General features: G+C 36.2%; 1 protein-coding gene across 4 annotated transcripts in view; it reads left to right on the forward strand.

Annotated features, from left to right (window-relative positions):
• PARVA (parvin alpha) overlaps positions 1–5,165 on the forward strand; it is a 66,325-nt gene extending 61,160 nt beyond the window's left edge. For all 4 annotated transcript variants that reach the window (XM_032187631.1, XM_032187632.1, XM_032187634.1 and 1 more), the window contains one exon: positions 2,518–5,165. In XM_032187631.1, the coding sequence (XP_032043522.1) occupies positions 2,518–2,594 (77 nt within the window). In that variant the 3' untranslated portion in view covers positions 2,595–5,165. The remainder of the gene's footprint in view (positions 1–2,517) is intronic.
• Positions 5,166–18,292: the final 13,127 nt, after the last annotated feature.

Below are 18,292 nucleotides of genomic sequence, written 5' to 3' on the forward strand. Positions count from 1 at the left end.
ACCCTTGATTTGCTGTATGTGTTCCATCTTAACAGCAGTAGGCATGCACACACAAAAATTGTCTCAGGATTAAGCCTATGCTGCTTGTGCATTTAATCTGGATTTACTCAGCCCATTTTTTTCACTTTCATTGGTTGCTTGAACTCTTATCCACAATCATGCATAACTACACCAGTGGTGACTGTGTCACAAATTTTTATGTTTGAAAAAGTCATAGAACCACAGATAGAACCACAGATTCATCTAGGTTGGAAGAGACCTCCAAGATCATCAAAAAGAAAAGGGGGAAATAGTGAAATCCATGGATCCAAGTAAAACAGAGTACCTGTGATCCCTTACTCCCCATGGAGGTTTAAAATTCTTATGGCATTTAATTTTTCAGGTATTTATTGCTCTAGGGGACAGCTAATTTTTCCAGTATAAATCAAGCCATAAGGATATTTCAGCATATATAAGACATTTCTTGTGCAATTATTGAAATACTTAATATGAAACTTCCTGCCCAATGTGAATGGAAAAACACATCTGTTTTATGTGTTGTTACATTGGGCACAGTGCCCATACTTAAAATTTCCAGAGAGCTAAAGAGTATTGAAAAGGATCTTACCCCAGAAGTATATACTAAATACTCTTTAAATTCCTGCACTGTTTCTTTGAGGTTCTTGGGGAAAAAAAAATGCTGAAAAGTGCTTCAGAATATGAAAAACATATTTAGTGGAAAAAAGAATGTGGTTAAGTAAGTGAGTATGAAAACCAATGATTTTTATGGGGTCAACAGTTTATTTGGCTTGTTTGCAATATAATTGAAAGGGTTTTAAAAAGCTTTCCATGACCTCTTACTTTAAAAATTGCCAGAACATTAATCTACTGAGTCTATAACAAATTCATTTGCAGTTTGAGCTTTTTCAGATTGCTTCTTGAAAAGCCAAACTTAAGTTTCTCTTTTTGAAAATTTCAACCAGTAAAATGCTTTATGTTAGTCAAACACAATTAGCAATGGAAATAACTCATCTTCCTCTGTGAGCACACTGCTTTTTAGTGTGGACCTTTCTGTGGAATTCTGTTGTGGTGGTGGAATTTTATGGTGACTTGGCAAATACCTGTCAATTTATCTCTTCATTCATTTGAAGTTCTGTATTAGGAAATGAAGGTGTTATGCAGCTTGCTGTTGGCATCAAAGAGGAAACTTCCTGAGATATATACAGTGTTCCATACAGAGTGTAACATGATGTTGTAGGGCAACATGCCCTTCCTGTAGCTTTTAGCATTTTTTCTCCATTTTATAGTAAGCATTTTTGATCTGGTTTATTAAAAGTCACAAAACCATGGTTTCATGCATAATTTAATCATGACATCTAGGTTTGATTGTTTTCATTTTGTCCACAGGTGTCAGTGTGCCATGTGGCTAATATCTTTAGCCCTTCAATTAGCATACTTTAGGACACCATGCATAGCTCTGACTGGATGTATAGTTCAAAGTACAACCCCTTTGCAATCTGTGAGAAGCATCAGTATAGATAAATATAATGGCAAAACCGACAAAACCACCTGGTGATTACATACACAATTTACTAGGTTTACTTGGAGGCTTTGAGAACAGTGGGAGTATGCACACCATCTGCCCTCTGCCTTCGTGGCCAATTCCAAGGACCAAAGTTAGGAGGCTGAGTTCCTATACAGTCAACAGAAAGAGATGGGACCTTTCTGATGGGCAATTCTAAGATCCCTATTTGAGAACTGAATATTTCTTGAAGCACTAATGTAGGCTGCTATAGTAGTACATGTCAGTTTGTTTTATAGATTTCTTGTATAATAATATTGACTTTCTCAACAACTTCCCTTGGAAACAGCAGGTATTCATTAGCTTTTTGTTTCACATAAATCATTTACCTTAGATGTTGAGTGTATAACAACTGATTCAGCCATGCACATCAGCTAACCTAAAGCGTTTTCAGAAAAGTTTTCAAGGGGCACTTGTATACCTAGCTTTTTAGATCCTTTGGAAATTTTCAGATTTTAACCTTGCATCTGATTATCTTGCCAAAATTAGGCCTAATAAAGGAAGTTGCAGCCTAATATGGGCCAAGACCTGCAAAATCCCTACAGAAAAGTTCAATTTGTTCTTGTCTGTTTTTTTTTTATTTATTGTATTTATTTATTTATTTATTTATTTTTGAGGTTGTTACTTTTTGGCCACAACCAACTGAAGATTCAGTCCTGTCAGTATATGTGATACTATGTACAAGTTGTCTCATGGGCCTTTACAATTTGGTTGCATTTCTACATCATCAGCATTAGCCATTTATTTTCCTAACTGAAAGTGGTTGAGAAAATTATGTTTGAGTTGACAGTTTACATGTTATTTGCTTATATTTCTACTCTTTTTTACTATTTTTGTGATTCTAATGTTTATGGATATGAATCTGAGCAAAGAGAGGAAATAGAGAAGGGGCACTTCATCTGAAAATGTTTTGGCTTATGAAGTTACTAATAGTTTTTTCCTTGTTTTTTTTCTAGATATTGTAAATTGTGACTTGAAATCTACACTAAGAGTACTATACAACTTGTTTACCAAATACAGGAACGTGGAGTGAAGAATTAATTTGGGACGTCTTAACAAAGAAAGCATCATAACTAGCATATTTTTCATCAGTATTCCTCTGCATCTTTGTCCTAAAAGGAGCTAAACCATTTATCTGAAGAATCTTTAATTGACTATTCACACACATCTATTTTCATAGAAGGTTTAAAGCTAAGGCTATGTAACACTAATACATATTATGAAAAAAAAAAAAAAGTTTCAAGGAAGGTACTTGGTTATCTTCTCAGAGGATCCATGTCTGAATAATAACTGCATCATCACACTGTTTTGTAATAGGTGGAACAGCAGTGAAAAAAGATTTAGTAACTGTAGTTCAAGTTAGACTTGAAGTCAAACATAGATGCTTCATACAAAAACTTCCTATTTTAACGTTTTTATGTATATCTTTTCTAATCTGGGGAGGGGAAGAATATTTACTGTCCATGGTAAGATGGTTGCATTCTAATTATGAGAAATATGCATGGGGAGAAACAGTTAAATACTGTTCACATCACAGCTAAAAAGAACAGACTTATTCAAGCACTTAATCTGATTAATTTATTTAGTTAGGTTTGAATTTTATGGGTACAAACTGATGTTGCTACTTATTCTTTCAGTCTTACTATAATGTGATACTCTGCTTTAAATATGTATTATTGAACATTCCACCAAATACACTTTGCAGCTTGTTCACTTAATTTTGTTCAAGGAAGATATCTTCCTCGTCCTCTTTTTTTTTTTTTTTTCCTAAAGTACACATTTCAGGATAGCACACCTGTATAATAGTTTCCCCGTATTATTTGTATTAGCATAGTATTAAAAAGTAAAAGAATGACTTGTTTTTCTTTTAGTTGTTGGAACACAGGATTTCCAGGTTTTAAATTTAAATTTATTGCTAAATAAGATTTAGAATCTGTTCCTTTGATTGAAATTATGTTTAATGTATTTTGCTGCATGATGTCCAACGTAAAGAATAATATATATTTTCCAGAAACATTCCTGTAGCCTTTCAGATACAAAAGCACTGTTTTTAGGTTAAAACTACGCCCATCTGCAAAGATTCTGTTACAGTGTAAGATTCTTTGGTCATTTTATATGGCTATAAAGAATATTTTTTTCTAATCATGACCAAACGTAAGCCGTTACCTTTTAATTTTATTTTTATTTTTAACAGACATAAAAGAGAAATGGGAATTGATTCTTCCCTTAGACTGCTGTCAAGCACCAGTTATGTTTCCATAAAGAATCTGTAGAGACTGCCTGGCATAGTACAAATCATTAAAAAACTGCACTGGTACAAGCTGAAGAGTAAATTAATCATTTGTTAGAAGTCTTGATGTTAGTTTTAGATACCTTTCTAATAGAAGTGTTTCAGTGCAATCACAGATTCTTGGAATCCTGGGTTACACAGTAAGGAAAAAAATCCTTAGTCAGAAATTATTGGCCTACTGTTTAGAAGTCTTTGGACTGCTTAGTGTAGGAGAGAGACTTTTGAATAGTCATCCAATTATGGCAAAACTGGTATAGGTGAAAGGGAAAGGAAGTCTGTCAGTCAGCTCTTAAGACTGTTGGTCTGAAGAAATGTAGTGCTGGCAAGAACACTACATAACAGCTGTATGCTACTTATTATACAAAGCATAACATATTTTTCAGTTTTTAGGGCTTCTATTTTTAATTAGTGCTTTCCAGTGCAACACTAGCATAAAGGGAAAAGAAGCAATTGCATTCGTCTTCAGTGAACATCAACTATCGTAAATATCGAGATGATATTGACTTCTGCTGGGGGGCTACAGAAATTATTCTGTAATAAATAAATCTCAATAAGGAAATACCAACTTTTGCAAAGAAAATTCATTATTTAATTCAAAGGATAATATCCGGATATTCTCTGAACTCAGAAGTTGATATGTTACTGTCACATATGTTCTAAATATTTTCATTAAAATGTTTGTTTACCTCTATGTTTTTTTAACTGCGTTTCTGAATTAGAGGTACAGAAAATAATGATTATTTGCCTTTTACTATAGGTAAATAACTGGACCTTTGTCAAAATGAACTTTGAGTTATAGCTTTAATATTACTGATCTTTCTGAGAAAGCTGCACAATAGGAATTAACCAACATTTTTTGAGCAAAACAAGATGGAGCTTCTCATGTATAACAGCAGCAATTTCAGCTTATTCAATGTCTGACATGTAAGTTTTCCATTTGCAGACTTTGATTATGGTAATTGGTAGTAGTTCATTAACAAATGTGTGATATTTTTTTCTGCAATCCTGCTGAGCTGAAATGCTCTTTAAAGTCTTAGCAATGCCAAAATATTTTGATTGTCATTGTTTTCAGGAGTGCACTTTGTTTAAAGAGAAGATTTATGTATGCAAAAGAAAAAAGTTAGGAACAGTGAAACTGTTTTTCACTTGGACTTGAAAACATGTATTTCTGTGTTATATTGGTGTAACAGTATTGGAGATTTTGAAGTCTCTTAGACTCAATTTTCCACCTGTAAAAAACATAAAACTGACACAGAATTGTGAGATCCTTATGCTGAAATGCAATTATGCAGAACCATGGAAACATTTAAACAACATCCAACCTCTACACAAAGGTCTGTCCTATGTTAAGAATTTCTGTAAATTATAAGTGCTATATAATCAAGAGTGACCTATGTAAATATAGGCCCATGTGATAATTTTAACACATTCACACAAATAGTGTATGCTGCCAGGTAGGAGTGGCTCACAGCTTATATTTTGACAGTATAGATTTAAATAGCTATAAAATAAATATAAAATCTAATATACAGATTATATCTAATATATTATTACTTTGATACAGAATATTATAGAAATATAGAATACTACTGTAGGTAGTTGGCTCTTCAGCAATCAGTGTAGGCCAGCACCTTCCTGCAGGGAACTAAAACATTACATTAGTTGGGCCAAATTCTGCTCACACATATGATGCTTGGTATTCTCGTTACACAGTATGTATATGTCAATGTACAAATGACTACAGAATTGCTTTCACAATTTATGTTAGGATAGAAGTTGTTTAAGTTTTAGGTCAGTCCTGGTCTTATTTATAATGACTTTAAATGCTTAAATAGATCCAAATCAATGGATTTAGCCCATGTAAGATATCAACAGTCACCTGGAGAAGCCTGTTTCCCTGACTCCAGAGGAAGCCTCTGATCTTGAGGGTGCTATATCAGCACTTTGGGCTGCCTTAAGATCTCATGGTATCTGGGTCTCATGCACCTAACCATTATGTCTGTAGTGTCTTGTCATCTGAAGGCCCACAGGTTGCTGAGACCCTTGAAAACCAAGAAGTTGTTAGCCTGATGTGAGGAACTGAAAGACAGTAAACATTTCTGTTCATGGGGCATTATGGAACTGCAAAAAGAACATTTTTCTGTGCTTCCCTTACTTCTAATCCATCTATTTGCCATTGCAGTAGTATGGTAGCCGGGTTTATTTTGTGTTTAGAGACAGGCAACATCTCCCTATTGATGGATTCTTTTATGCTCTGTCAACCACACAGAAATTAGTTTTTCAAAGAGGAGCTGCAGATTCTTAGAGTATATCAAAAAGATGTCAAAATCTTAAGATCAGCTCCTTCCATGTTTCTTTCTAAGCTGACTGGCTTTTATGTGCCATAAAGAACAGGCCTTAGTAGAAGGTATCAAAGAAATCCTTGCATGATTTTAACTGAGACACACACATCAGGCCCAATTGTAGTCCTCTGTGTTTCTGATGAAGTATTGACTCACTGAGTCTCCTACTGAATGAGCTGACTGCAGGATATGTAGTTCTTCACATCTCTTAGTCAGTAGATATTTCCCTATTACAGGGGGAGCAGTAGCCCTTGCAGCTACATAGTTCAGGACCAGCAAGTGCTGGAAAAGGTCCTCATCTATTTCTGTTGACAGTACTTGTTGGCACATAAATCAGTGCCATTAGATGAACAGAGCATTTGGTCCTTTCTCTTTTTACAGAGGGTTACAGTATCTGAGAATGTTTTGCATTCAGGCAAACTATATTGATTGACATATCTGGTATATCTGATATCTGGTATATCTGATATCTGGTTGACCTTTTTCCTTACTCATTTTCATGAAGTATGTTTTAAAATTCCTATCTTAGTTTAATTTTGCAGATACCTTACTGCAATTCACGATAGTATAAAACAGAATGGCTTATAGAAGTGATGGGTTTCATTTCATTAGAGAAAAATATCTACGATATTTAATACACTATATACTAGCTTTAGGTCTAGTTTCATTTGCTCTTGTCTTCCCAGCATAACAGCCATCATGCATGGCCTGTGTGTATGCCAAACACCCAAAAAGAGAACAGTGCCTTGGAAGACCTCTTGCAGGATTTTCTGTACTGTTACCTTTGCCATTTTACTATGAGAATGAATGTGGATTTTCTCTTTGAAGTACAAGTAAGGGCAGAAGAAATCCATTGTAGGAAGTTATAATTAGTTTTAAGTATGATTTTTATTGTATCAGAGGAAAAATTGAGATAGTAGTGTGAAAATTCAAAAAAAATCTGCATATCTCAACAACCACAGATATTCCAAAGATTTTTTTGAGTCATTTGACATTTACTAGGGCTAATGTTACATATTTTGACAATATTTTCTGTCTGCCTATTTCTTTTAGTAATAATGATTTATTTTTTCTGTTTAATAGTTTAGTGCTACACAGCAGCAGTTAGTGTCATTTAAATACTTGCTTCCAAATCTTAAGATCAAATTCAAGAAAAAAAAAATATTTGCAAAATTCACTTCTTAAGGTGTGTATCTGAAAATAATGCTTAGTTTAAATTAAGCTGTGTTGTTTTCAACTACAGTGTTAGTATCTTTCACAGAATCTCTTTTATGTACTCTGTAAGTGACACTCCACTGCTGATTTTTCCTGTGTTTTTTCTTCTGAAACTTTTGTTATGATCCACAATAAAATTTGCACCTGAAATTCAACATTGTATGTTGTTGTTGGGCCAAAATATGACATATATGAAAAAAGCTAGGAAGGCTGTATGGTTTTATGTTCTCAGAAGTTCCAGACCTCTCTATCTAAGCCATTCTCAGTTACCTCCTTGTGGGTGTACTTGGTGTTTATTATTATTTTCTGTGGAGGCTGGTGACAGCTGAAAGTGGGTTGGCAGAAACAGACATGTAAGCATATGCTCAAAATGATTAACAGCAGCAGGTCAGGAAAATTTTGTATTTGACTCAAAATGGCAAAGCATGCCTTTGCTTTAATATTGCTATGTTGAGCTCCTTTGGGAAGATTTTTCAGCTGGTTATAATGCAATTTTCTTCAGGGTAATTTTGTTATTTAAAATTTAACAAAATGTTAGTGAAATGTTAAAATTATCAAAATTAAACTGCCCATTTCAAAAAATAACTGCATTTAGGAAGATTTTACATATTATTTTTTTATATAAACTTGTTTTGTTGTGATCCTTTAATGCAGGAGCTTCATTGCAGAACTTGGAACCAGTCAAAACTATAGGCATCTAAAGTGGCACAGATCAACAATTTTAGCCACTGAATTACTGGAATGAATCCAGAAGCAGGTGTTTGATCTTTAGTCTGCTTGTAAAGCTGAAACTACCAAGCAGAGCTGCCCAATCAACAGGGAGCACTGACAGGGTGAGTTTTAATGCCATTCTTCAATCCCAGCACTATTACTCAGAGCTGGAAAGAAGTATATCTGCTTTGGATCCACGGTCTTAAGCCCCACCATATGCACTTCCAGATTTTGTCCCAAATTTTATGGGTTTTGTCCTGAAGAGCAAGTAGACTTGCAGTCATATATTGCAGTACAATAAAAAGGTGATGGTCTAGGTACCTCAGTTTCTTCATTGTTAATCACCTAGAAAGTGAAAGACATGGATTTCAATGCCTTTCTGCACCGACAGGAGTCATTTCTCCTCTTTAGAAGAGTACTGTAACCTGCAATATGAATTTAAGGTGATACACTTTTTTTAATGTTGTTAGCAGGGCATTGTTCACTTCCAAGCTGCAGTTGCACCTTTATATATAAAATAATTCCACATTAACTGAAAGGGAAAAAGAGCAGAAGAGGGAGTATAACTGGTGGTTATGTTGAAAAGGTGGAAATGGTTTTGAGGGAAGAACATACCTTCAGAGCCTCCTCTAAAGCTTACCCCTGTATTTTAAACTATTAAAGGGTGCTAGAATAGTGAAATATTTTGAAGAGGGACCAGAACTAACGTCATGTCTATTTCAATGGAAAGTTACTGCTGAGTTTTCATACAAGATTCTGCTGTTACGTTGAGTGCAAAACAGCCCCAAGAAGATATTGCTACCGCGCACAACCTGCAGCCTGAGGTAGGTGTGCATTTCCTCACCAAAGCAAGTAGTTTCATCCATTGCTTCCCTCATCCACAGGCTGTGTTTAAGGAAGTTGACAGACATGACTGCATTTTGTCTGTCAAGTCAGTTAAGGTTTCTTGGGCCTTCTCTGAATGCAAGTATTGTATTGAGTGCTGCATCTCATTTTTGGATTCCAGGTAGATTAAAACTAGAACTACTCAGCTGACCCGTTGAGACTGGGTCAGCTCTGAACATGTGAACGCATAAAATTCTAGGAAATTTTCAAATACAAATTTAGACGCCTTCAGGGGAAGGTGGTGTTTGAACAGATTTTCCAGAATCACAACTTTAGTGCCTGTATTCTGTGTGAGGAGCTGAAAATCTGCCTAGGGCCACACCACTTACATGAACTGGGGACACAAGGGAGAACTGGGGAAACAAGGGAGAGCATCTTCTGCTTTCCTTCTGAGATCTCCATGTTGTGGCAGACTGCACAGACTGTTTCCCACTTGGTTCAGTTTAATTTTATAGGGTACAAGCCTGAAAACATCTTTTGACTATTTCTCCCTCTCCTGGATGTTTGCACTATTCCAAGTCAGTGAAAATTAATACTAAACAAGCATGTTGGGGCTCTAAAGTCTTCAGCTGTGACTAATCAGCACCATTCACTGCTTAGGACTTGTGATACTGGGAAGAATGAATGGTACTGACTGTAGTTATGTCTCTGAATGATTAGTCAATTGGATCACATGCCAAACTTATAACTGTTATATTAGTTGTACAGGTGAGAACTATTAAATTATGTCCAAGGGGTAAGGGTAGGGTGAAATCACTGTGTCCAGAACCTTTTTTATTTGTTTTTATTTACATTTATCTATTTGTATTGGATGACAGTACCTAGGTAAGGGGTGAGTATGTTATATTCCTGTGCACAGTCTGAAATTTGGGAAGTGCTGAAGGCTGTAGCCTCAGTTCAGGAAAATACCAAATTTACTCCAAATATGTGAAAAAAAGTCCTCTGTGGTTTCTTGGAGTCTGTTTTACCTAGAAATGGGTAAATATCCATATCACTGTAGGAGGCCCCAGTCTCATTTACACCGAGGCCTGCATTATATTGTCTTCATATCTAAGCACTATCCTATGTAATTACCCCTTCAAAACCATTACCTTCAAGGCCTGCTTTTCTCAAAGGACCCCTGACAGCCGCTTTGTAAATTAGCTCATAAAAGATATATGCTTCTTGTCCACTCTTGTATTCATTAAGATATTCACCTGCATGAGGGTTGAAAAACTAGGATAATTTATGTCTTGTCTTGTGAGGCCCTTGGAGATCAGATAACTAAATCTGTTGCAGAGTAGCAGAATGCTGCTGTCTGCTTTCAACCTTGGCACTAAGTTTTAGGCAGACATAACTCAGGTGTGCTTGCTGTTTGTTTCATATCCATGCCTTCAGGGTCTGTTGCACTAGCAGTTCTGTGAATGTATGTTATGATACAGTCCTCAACTTGAAAAGCTCACAGACTTGCAGGAATGTGGGAGGAGGAAAGCTATAAATGTACTTTACACAGAAGATTATGATAGGTATGGATTAGGAATCGAGTTGCTCTTTCAGTACCCAGTGTGTGTCTTTATGTTGTGGTGTAAAATGGAGCTAGAAAGTTACTAATGAGGCTTGTGTAGAATGCCAGTCCTTAGGAAAAAAGGGACGAGAGGTGTTACAAAGGCTTAAAAGATTACCACACTGCTTGTGGTAAAGATATCTAGGTGCTCAGCATCAAGCCACTGAAGCAAATAAGTATGTGCGTTTGTTAGGTTGCTTGGGGAGGAATTTTGCCCGTGAAAATACTGCAGGGCCATCACCTAGGAGGTAATTTACAGCATTACAAGGTCCATATGTGTGAGTTAGACTTTTGCGTATGTGGTAGTAGCTCAAACACTTTAACATGTATATTGTTACAATAATAGAGTACTGAAGGTGTCAGTCCTGGATTTCTAAGCCTTCCGGACCTCCAGATCTTTCTGAACTGTTTACAGTGGCACTTGAATAGACAGAAACAATATCATTGGAGCAGATCTGTATCCTTAATTGCATAAAAACCTTTTACATCTACTGCCTGAAACCAGCACTTAGTTCAAACAGTGTCATAACCTTTAGTTTTATTTTTTTGTGTGTTATCAGGACAAATTAACCCATTAGCTGCACAGACTCTATTGTGAGTCAGAGGTATATGACTCATGAATAGAACACATTTCTATTCTGGTTCTAATTAACTTGGCCTCCACCCAAATCCTCCTTGTAAATGAATGATACCAGATTAGCTGAAGTATATGATACATTTTTATGGTTTGTACTAAACTTACATGTGTATTTTTATGAGATAATGCTACAGAAAGAGATCCCCATGAATGCATTACCTTAATAAATAAGCAACAGAAGTGCCTTATTTCACAGACTGTTAAAATATTGTAATTAATCTTGTTTGTTTACCATGTAAACTATAAGAGAACAAACAAACAAAAAAAGAAATGCACAAATTTAACACATTGAAAAATTAGACCTAGTCTTGATTCTGATGAGTGGAAAAGATGTTTATAGTTGTTGTATTTTCAGCAGAGGAGCCCAGAAGTGCAATATTAGATGGCATTTCCCTTTGTGATTTTCATAATTCTGCTATCTGGGAACTTTTATCCTCTATCTCTCAAATGTAAAGGTTGAATAGCTCAGGATCCCTATCAGTACTTGTATTTGAATCACTGTGCCCTCTCTTAACAGAGCAATACCAAACCCAAATAAACTTCTCATGTGTAAATTGCAGAGAGGGTAATCTGAGCCATTACTGAGTACAGCCTTTCAAAAAAGAAGCAGTACAAACTGCATTTATGCAATTTTAAAGCAACAATTAAAAAAAAAAAAAACAAAAACACACACATTAACAACAGCCCACGCCTGTCTGACCTTCACAGAAATCAAGGCCTGAATCTTGTTTAACTTAAATCTTAACTTCTTCGTGTCATTGTAGGAACTCTTAATGCAAACGAGAAGCAGGCACACAGGTACTTGGTGGAGCCTTCCCACAAGAACACTATCTATCTCTAAAGAAATAAACTCAGAATAAAAGCAGAGGGTAAGGGGAAGAGAAAGAAATATCTTTGCACAAATACTTTATAGTTTGCAGAATCCTCATATAACACAGTAAGGGTGGGCCAGGTGACCATAAAATAACCTAGATAACCTAGACAGGTAAATTAATCAGGAGTATGCTCCATGTGCTACCAACTGTCCTGTGACTAATAAGTTAGTTTTCTACTTTGGCAGGTTCCATGGGTTTACTTGTAGCATGAAGAAAAGAGCTGGAGGGAAAAGGTCAGATTTTTAAAAGGGGCTTAGTTCGAGTGGCTCTGAAATGAAAACTTGCATGTGGACCACTACTTCCTAGACTCTGCAGTCCCACAGTTTAATTCCAGTTGCTTAGAGCACTTAATCAAGATATGCCTTCAACTCTGCCTGCCGCCAGTTAGTCCTGATAAAGCCCTAACTGGGCTTCTCATTGCCTAAGTGGTGACATTAGGACTTCCATCAAAGCAAAGAAATTTGAGGCACGTATCAGACTCAGTTTCATTTAGCTAGAGCTCTATGTCCAGATCAGAGATTTTTCTGTCTTGGAAGGATGTTATCACCCTGTGCAAGAAAGACAGTCTGGCAGTAAATTTGCTACAGTACACATTTTCAGATCACTATGGGAAATTAACAAGTTGGTAGTAGGCAGATTTAGGGCACAGACTTAGCTACTGATGTTTTAAACAGTTACCCTGCTTTTCAGAACATACATATTCCTCAGTTGAAAGTTTTGAGTGTTAATTTTTTTTTAATTCCATTGCTGATAGCTAGACTTTGCTTTTCATTCTTCATTTGAGATGGTAGTTTCTCTATGCCCATATTGTTTGAGGTCCGGTTACCAAAACTGGATGGATAGCTGTTTTATGCATACAATTACATTCCCCCATTGAACAGAGCTGCTTTATGTAATCTGTAGACAAAGTCTTGTATGATCAACCAGGATGCAGAGCACAATGTGAATATAGGATAATAATGGCCAAGTTTCTCTCAGTCAGATATACCTCCTTTGGGTAATATACCCACAAGGGAACCTGCATGAAAATCTCAGGATATCCTTGTTGCTGTGTGCACTCAGTAACAGAAAAGATCCAGGACTCTCTCTCACTTTGTGGTTACGGAAATTATGTGTAGTTGTACTACTGGAAGCAGGAAGAAGCTGAATGCAATTGTACCCTGATGCAAGAAACAGGATGGATCTCACTTGGGCACCGTAGTCCCAGCCCCTGTAGTATTCCCTTTGCTAGCAGACCCTTGGCTGTCCTTCTGAGCATTTTCAGGAAATAAGCTTGACTATCTTGTGTTGCTAGGTCTTTCGCACATACCTTGACACTTAAGGTCCAGAAGTCTTCTGATCTTCTCTTCTGTCCTCTAGTAGGACTCAACTTTACCCAGTAGTTTTGGCATTGAGACTGTAACTTCTGCTACTTTTTAGCCCCCTTTCCCAATGGCCCAGCTACCCAGGCAGACCTCAGGAATTGGGAATTAAACCACAGTGAGTAACACCAACAGAAAACATGCTGGCTTAAGTCTGGCAAAATTTTCCATTAGGTGAATTCCCCTGATTAAAAATCATAAGATTTGTTCCAGGGAAACAAGACACGCCTATAATTTAAACACAATCTCTCTTTTATTGCTGGCTTGTTAAAACTTCCCATTCTCTATTAATCAGTGTTTCTTAATTAACATAAAATTCCCAGTGTCTGGTACAGTTCTACCACCCGCAATCCAGTGCTGTCCTGTTTGTTTCTATTTAGACTACATATTGCTAGAGTATGTAGGATTACATTGCATGCTGCAATTCTTTTCAGGGAGGACTGTGACACTTGGCCTTGATCTTGGCTTTGTCTAGTACAGAGCATTGTAAGTATCCTATATTTATTTATAACTTGGGGGGAACAGCAGAGGCTATCTGATACTGTGCACAGTCTGGTATTCTCTATACACTGTAATTCTCGGACGGGACTCAAGAATTACAGGGAGATGAGCTTTGCCATTTGGAAAAGAAGTCTTACATTTTAACTAGGATTCAATTTTAGCCAACCAGCTAGTTCAGTCGACCAGTCCAATTATGGTGTGGGTTGAGCAAGTTTCTGTGTTCAGGGTTCCCTTGAGTTGTTTTTAGTTATGAAATGAAAATAAGAAATTAGGTCAGTTATACTCTATTGACATCTAATCATACAGCTTCCAAGACTGTATAGTAGTGTAGCTTTGCCTAAATTAATATTTGGCATCTCACTCTATGACACGGATTTGCTACCAGTTGAAAGCTAAATTGGGAATGCTCATTCCAAATGGCAAATTACATATGTGCTTGTCTCTGAACTGGTTTTAACTCTTGAAACACTGTAGTTGAGTGCGTGCAGCCCAATACTAGAAGAGCTGCATCAGCTCTCATCTCTGTCAAAGAACAACAGATACTTTCCTGGGTGTCTTACCCCCTCCATTGGTTATTTCCTCCTTCACTGACTGTCATGAAATTTTATATGAGCCTTTCCACCAAATTTTTCCTACCTACTTTAACCTGCCAGAAATGCCCAGCTCCCAAACCTTCTGTCATCTGACCGTACCTTATGACCTACCTCATCTTTAAGGTGCTCCATCTTCCTGGTTATGTTTTTGATCAACCCAGCATCCAAGTTCTCAACCTCATGTTCTGTGAACACACTTGAAACACAGACCCACTCTTTCTCTGCTATGATTTTAAAAGGTAGGACTGAATGAATCAGGTCAGGTTTTGCCACGGTTGGTGAGGTTTTATCAGTCAGGTTTTGCCATAATCCAGCATATTCTGCAATATAAATTTACAAAGCCTTTTCTTCTCCTCTAAGGGTTGTTATAAGAAAAAAAAATACAAATTTTGTCCCAGCAAACAGCCTGTGGCCATTGCTTCATTCATTGCTGGTCAAATATGTGTCTGTTCACCCAGACTGCAATTTAGTGACTGCACAGTATGGAGAACATTTCTCTGCCTGTTACATTGCAGAACAGTATTAAGTCAGAAGAGTGCTGGGAAAACCTCAAAAGTGTCTGAGTTTGGATACATCCCAAGGGTTTTCGTTTCTTCTGTGCGTTTACAGAAGTCAGAAGAGAAAACAGAAAGACCTCTAAATGTGCTATTGTTCATTTCTCTCCCTTTAGTTCTGTGATCCTCTCGTTTTAAATTGTTACAGTCTTTATTCACTCTTTACTTTTCATTTCAGCCCAGAGTTGCACATGCATACCACTTTGCATGTGCCATGGAAGCACATTGTTGAAAATAATCGCATTGTTGCGATGTGAAAATGTGATTTGAGGAATTAACTGAATTTAAAGATTAGATGCCAAAACCCACCAACATGGAGTTGGTATATATTAATTATGGTTATTATTTGCGTATGCTGCAAAATTGGAAAATGAAGAGATTGCACTTCTCACATGAAGCTGAGTTACATCTGCATGTCTCTCCATATGCTGCTGTTTTCTTGGAAGCCCAAATGAAATGGATTGATAAAATCTGCTTCTTTACTATTAGTGCTGTATGTACCTGAGGACGGCTTTAGGCACTGACACCACTCAGAAGCTTCCTCTTGTGAAAAGAAAGTCGTGTATCAGTATATTTAGAATGAAGTCCTCTCTGCTTTGCAGAGGATGAAGTTGTGTTTCTATAAATCATTGTTTTCCTCCTCTCTAGTAACTTGTGTGATTTCAAAGCATTACATGCTGACTCTTCATATTTATTGCAAAGCTAGTGATAGTGTTATCTCAACATCACTGGACCTGGATCAGGCCAGACTTCCAGAAAATAGAAATGTTTGGCATTTTCTCTTAAATTATTATCTGAAGTACGCAGATTATGTGGTCTGGATAATTAAAGAATTCAGAGATCATAGTATAATATATTAAAATAAACCTGTACATAAAATGTATTTTACTAAACGTGAGTTAGATCTTAACATTTGAGAATGATTTGGAGGTTAGGATAGCATAAGAATTAATTCCAGGAACAAGATATAATCTGCTTACCTTTCTTGGTATTGTGTCTTGCTAAATGTAATAATAATAAATAATAAATTATTTATTTTTATTATTATTATTTATTTTTATTAATTAAATTAAATTTAATTAATTAAATTAATTTAATTTTTATTAATTTATTATTATTATTTATTATATAATAAATAAATTATTATTATTATTATTACTAATAATAATAAAATCATTTCATTTACTATATAATTATCCACATGTTTTCTTGAATGAAAGCATAGCAAAGATCACATTTCTGGCACATTTGGGAGCAAAACAGTTAAATTGCTAACAAATAATGTTTTGTAGTTTGTATGAGAGCCAAGAAGATTAATGAAATGTTCATGAGAGAGTCTGGCAAGTGGCCACATTCCTATGGGAACATTGCTGCAGTGAGGTTTAACGGAGCATGAGGGACATTAAGAAACAAATGTGTGGGAGTTTTAGGGTGAACTGTAAATGATCAAGAATCTAGTAAAACTAGGTATCATATATTTTGCCTTTGAGGCTTTTCAGGGAATCTCTGCAACATTTCTCACTCATATCTAAAATCTGTGAGGAAGATGAGCAAAGCGCATCCTCTTTTTTTTTTTTTTTTTTTTTTTTTTTTTAAGAGCAGCTGCTGTCAAACACTTGAGCTCTACTGACTTCTTTGGATGTTACAGCAGATGTAAGCTCATTAAACAAATGGCTACAAGAAATAGGTCTTTTAGCCTGACCAGAGTTTTTTGTGTAGAAGCTCCTCAATTTAATGCTTAATCTGTCAGCCTGCCCAAATCTTGCATATGCTTTTAATTGCAAAAAGCTGTGTTAATTTTATATTTTAGACAAGGCAAGGAGAAGATGCATTAATACAGAACTATTTCTGTTTCTGCTGTATTGCCCTTTCACAGCAAATGTCTCTGAAATACAAGTTTATGATTATACGATCCACCAACATGCTATATCATGCTATATTAAAATTTAGTGAATGTTGTATTTAGTCAAAGATAAGAAGACAAACTAAGTTTCCTCTCTTTCTGAAGAAACATACTGTATCAGTAAGATTGTTAACAGAAATCAAACACTTCTTTTTACCATACCAAGAGATAAATTAGATGGGAAGCTGTTGATTTCCCTGAGAGCAGGGAATTGAGAGATGTATGGACTTTACAGTATGCCTTCTAGAGGTTTTACAAGTTACCTAAAATAATCATCAATGATCATCATGGGTAGCAAGTCTGAACTATTACATAGAAGGAAACCTGTGTTCTTACTTACCTTTCCACTAGATGGCAATGGTACATGGTAGTTACATGTATTTTAGTAGAGGAAATTTTTAAAAACAAAAAAATGATTAGAGGTTTGACTATCTCTTTAAATGAGGACAGTCATACTATTATCATATGCTGAAACTCAGCTGTCTCAGCACTCACTGTCTCGAGTAGTAAAATTAATTTTCTTGGCATAGCAAACACAATATCCAGATTTGAGGTAACACAGATATGGTTAATAAATCTATTCAAAAGCAAATACAGTGCTGCAATAACTAGGCTGCCTAACACACTGAAGTGTGTACCAAGTTTCTACTTTATGCTAGATGAGGAGCTTTTTGGATATTCAAACTGAGAGACAAACCAATCATTGGAATCATTTCATCTATTTCAGCAGAGTTACATTAGGGATGGATTTGGCTCAGGACTTTTGCATTACAAAATAAAGAGTGCAAACTACCATGCAAGGAGGGGAGAGAAATATTATTTCTATGGTGAGTCAGAACAGCATTCAGTATTGGATTCCTTCGTAAAAGCTGTCCTGAACTCACTTGTGGGCATTACATGCCAAAGAAGATATGTTGGAGGAGAAGGATGAGGAGGGGAAAAGAGGCAACAAAAGAGATGTTTTTAAATGGACACAAAGATCTGAAGAAATGTTGTAGACTTTGGGACAGACGGGATATCCGAATCAGGCTACTCATGCTTTGACATCTGTAGAGATCATTTGAGGCATATCTGTAGTGCAGGATGCATCATGGTAGAACCGCTTTTCGCTAAAGCCTGGCAGTTTGCTGTAATACAGATTAAACTGTTCTGCTATGTGATAGCTCAAAGTGGCTTACCTGACTCCACAGGACTGGTTCTCATTGGCTAGACAGAGAATGTGTGGGCATCAATGCATCTTGATTTAAAGAAAATCTTTGGTGCAATCACAAATGCATATCAATGTAGAACATTTGCCCTATGCTAATCATGTAATTCAGAC

Source organism: Aythya fuligula, chromosome 5 (genome assembly GCF_009819795.1).
Source record: "Aythya fuligula isolate bAytFul2 chromosome 5, bAytFul2.pri, whole genome shotgun sequence".
NCBI classification, from domain to species: domain Eukaryota; kingdom Metazoa; phylum Chordata; class Aves; order Anseriformes; family Anatidae; genus Aythya; species Aythya fuligula.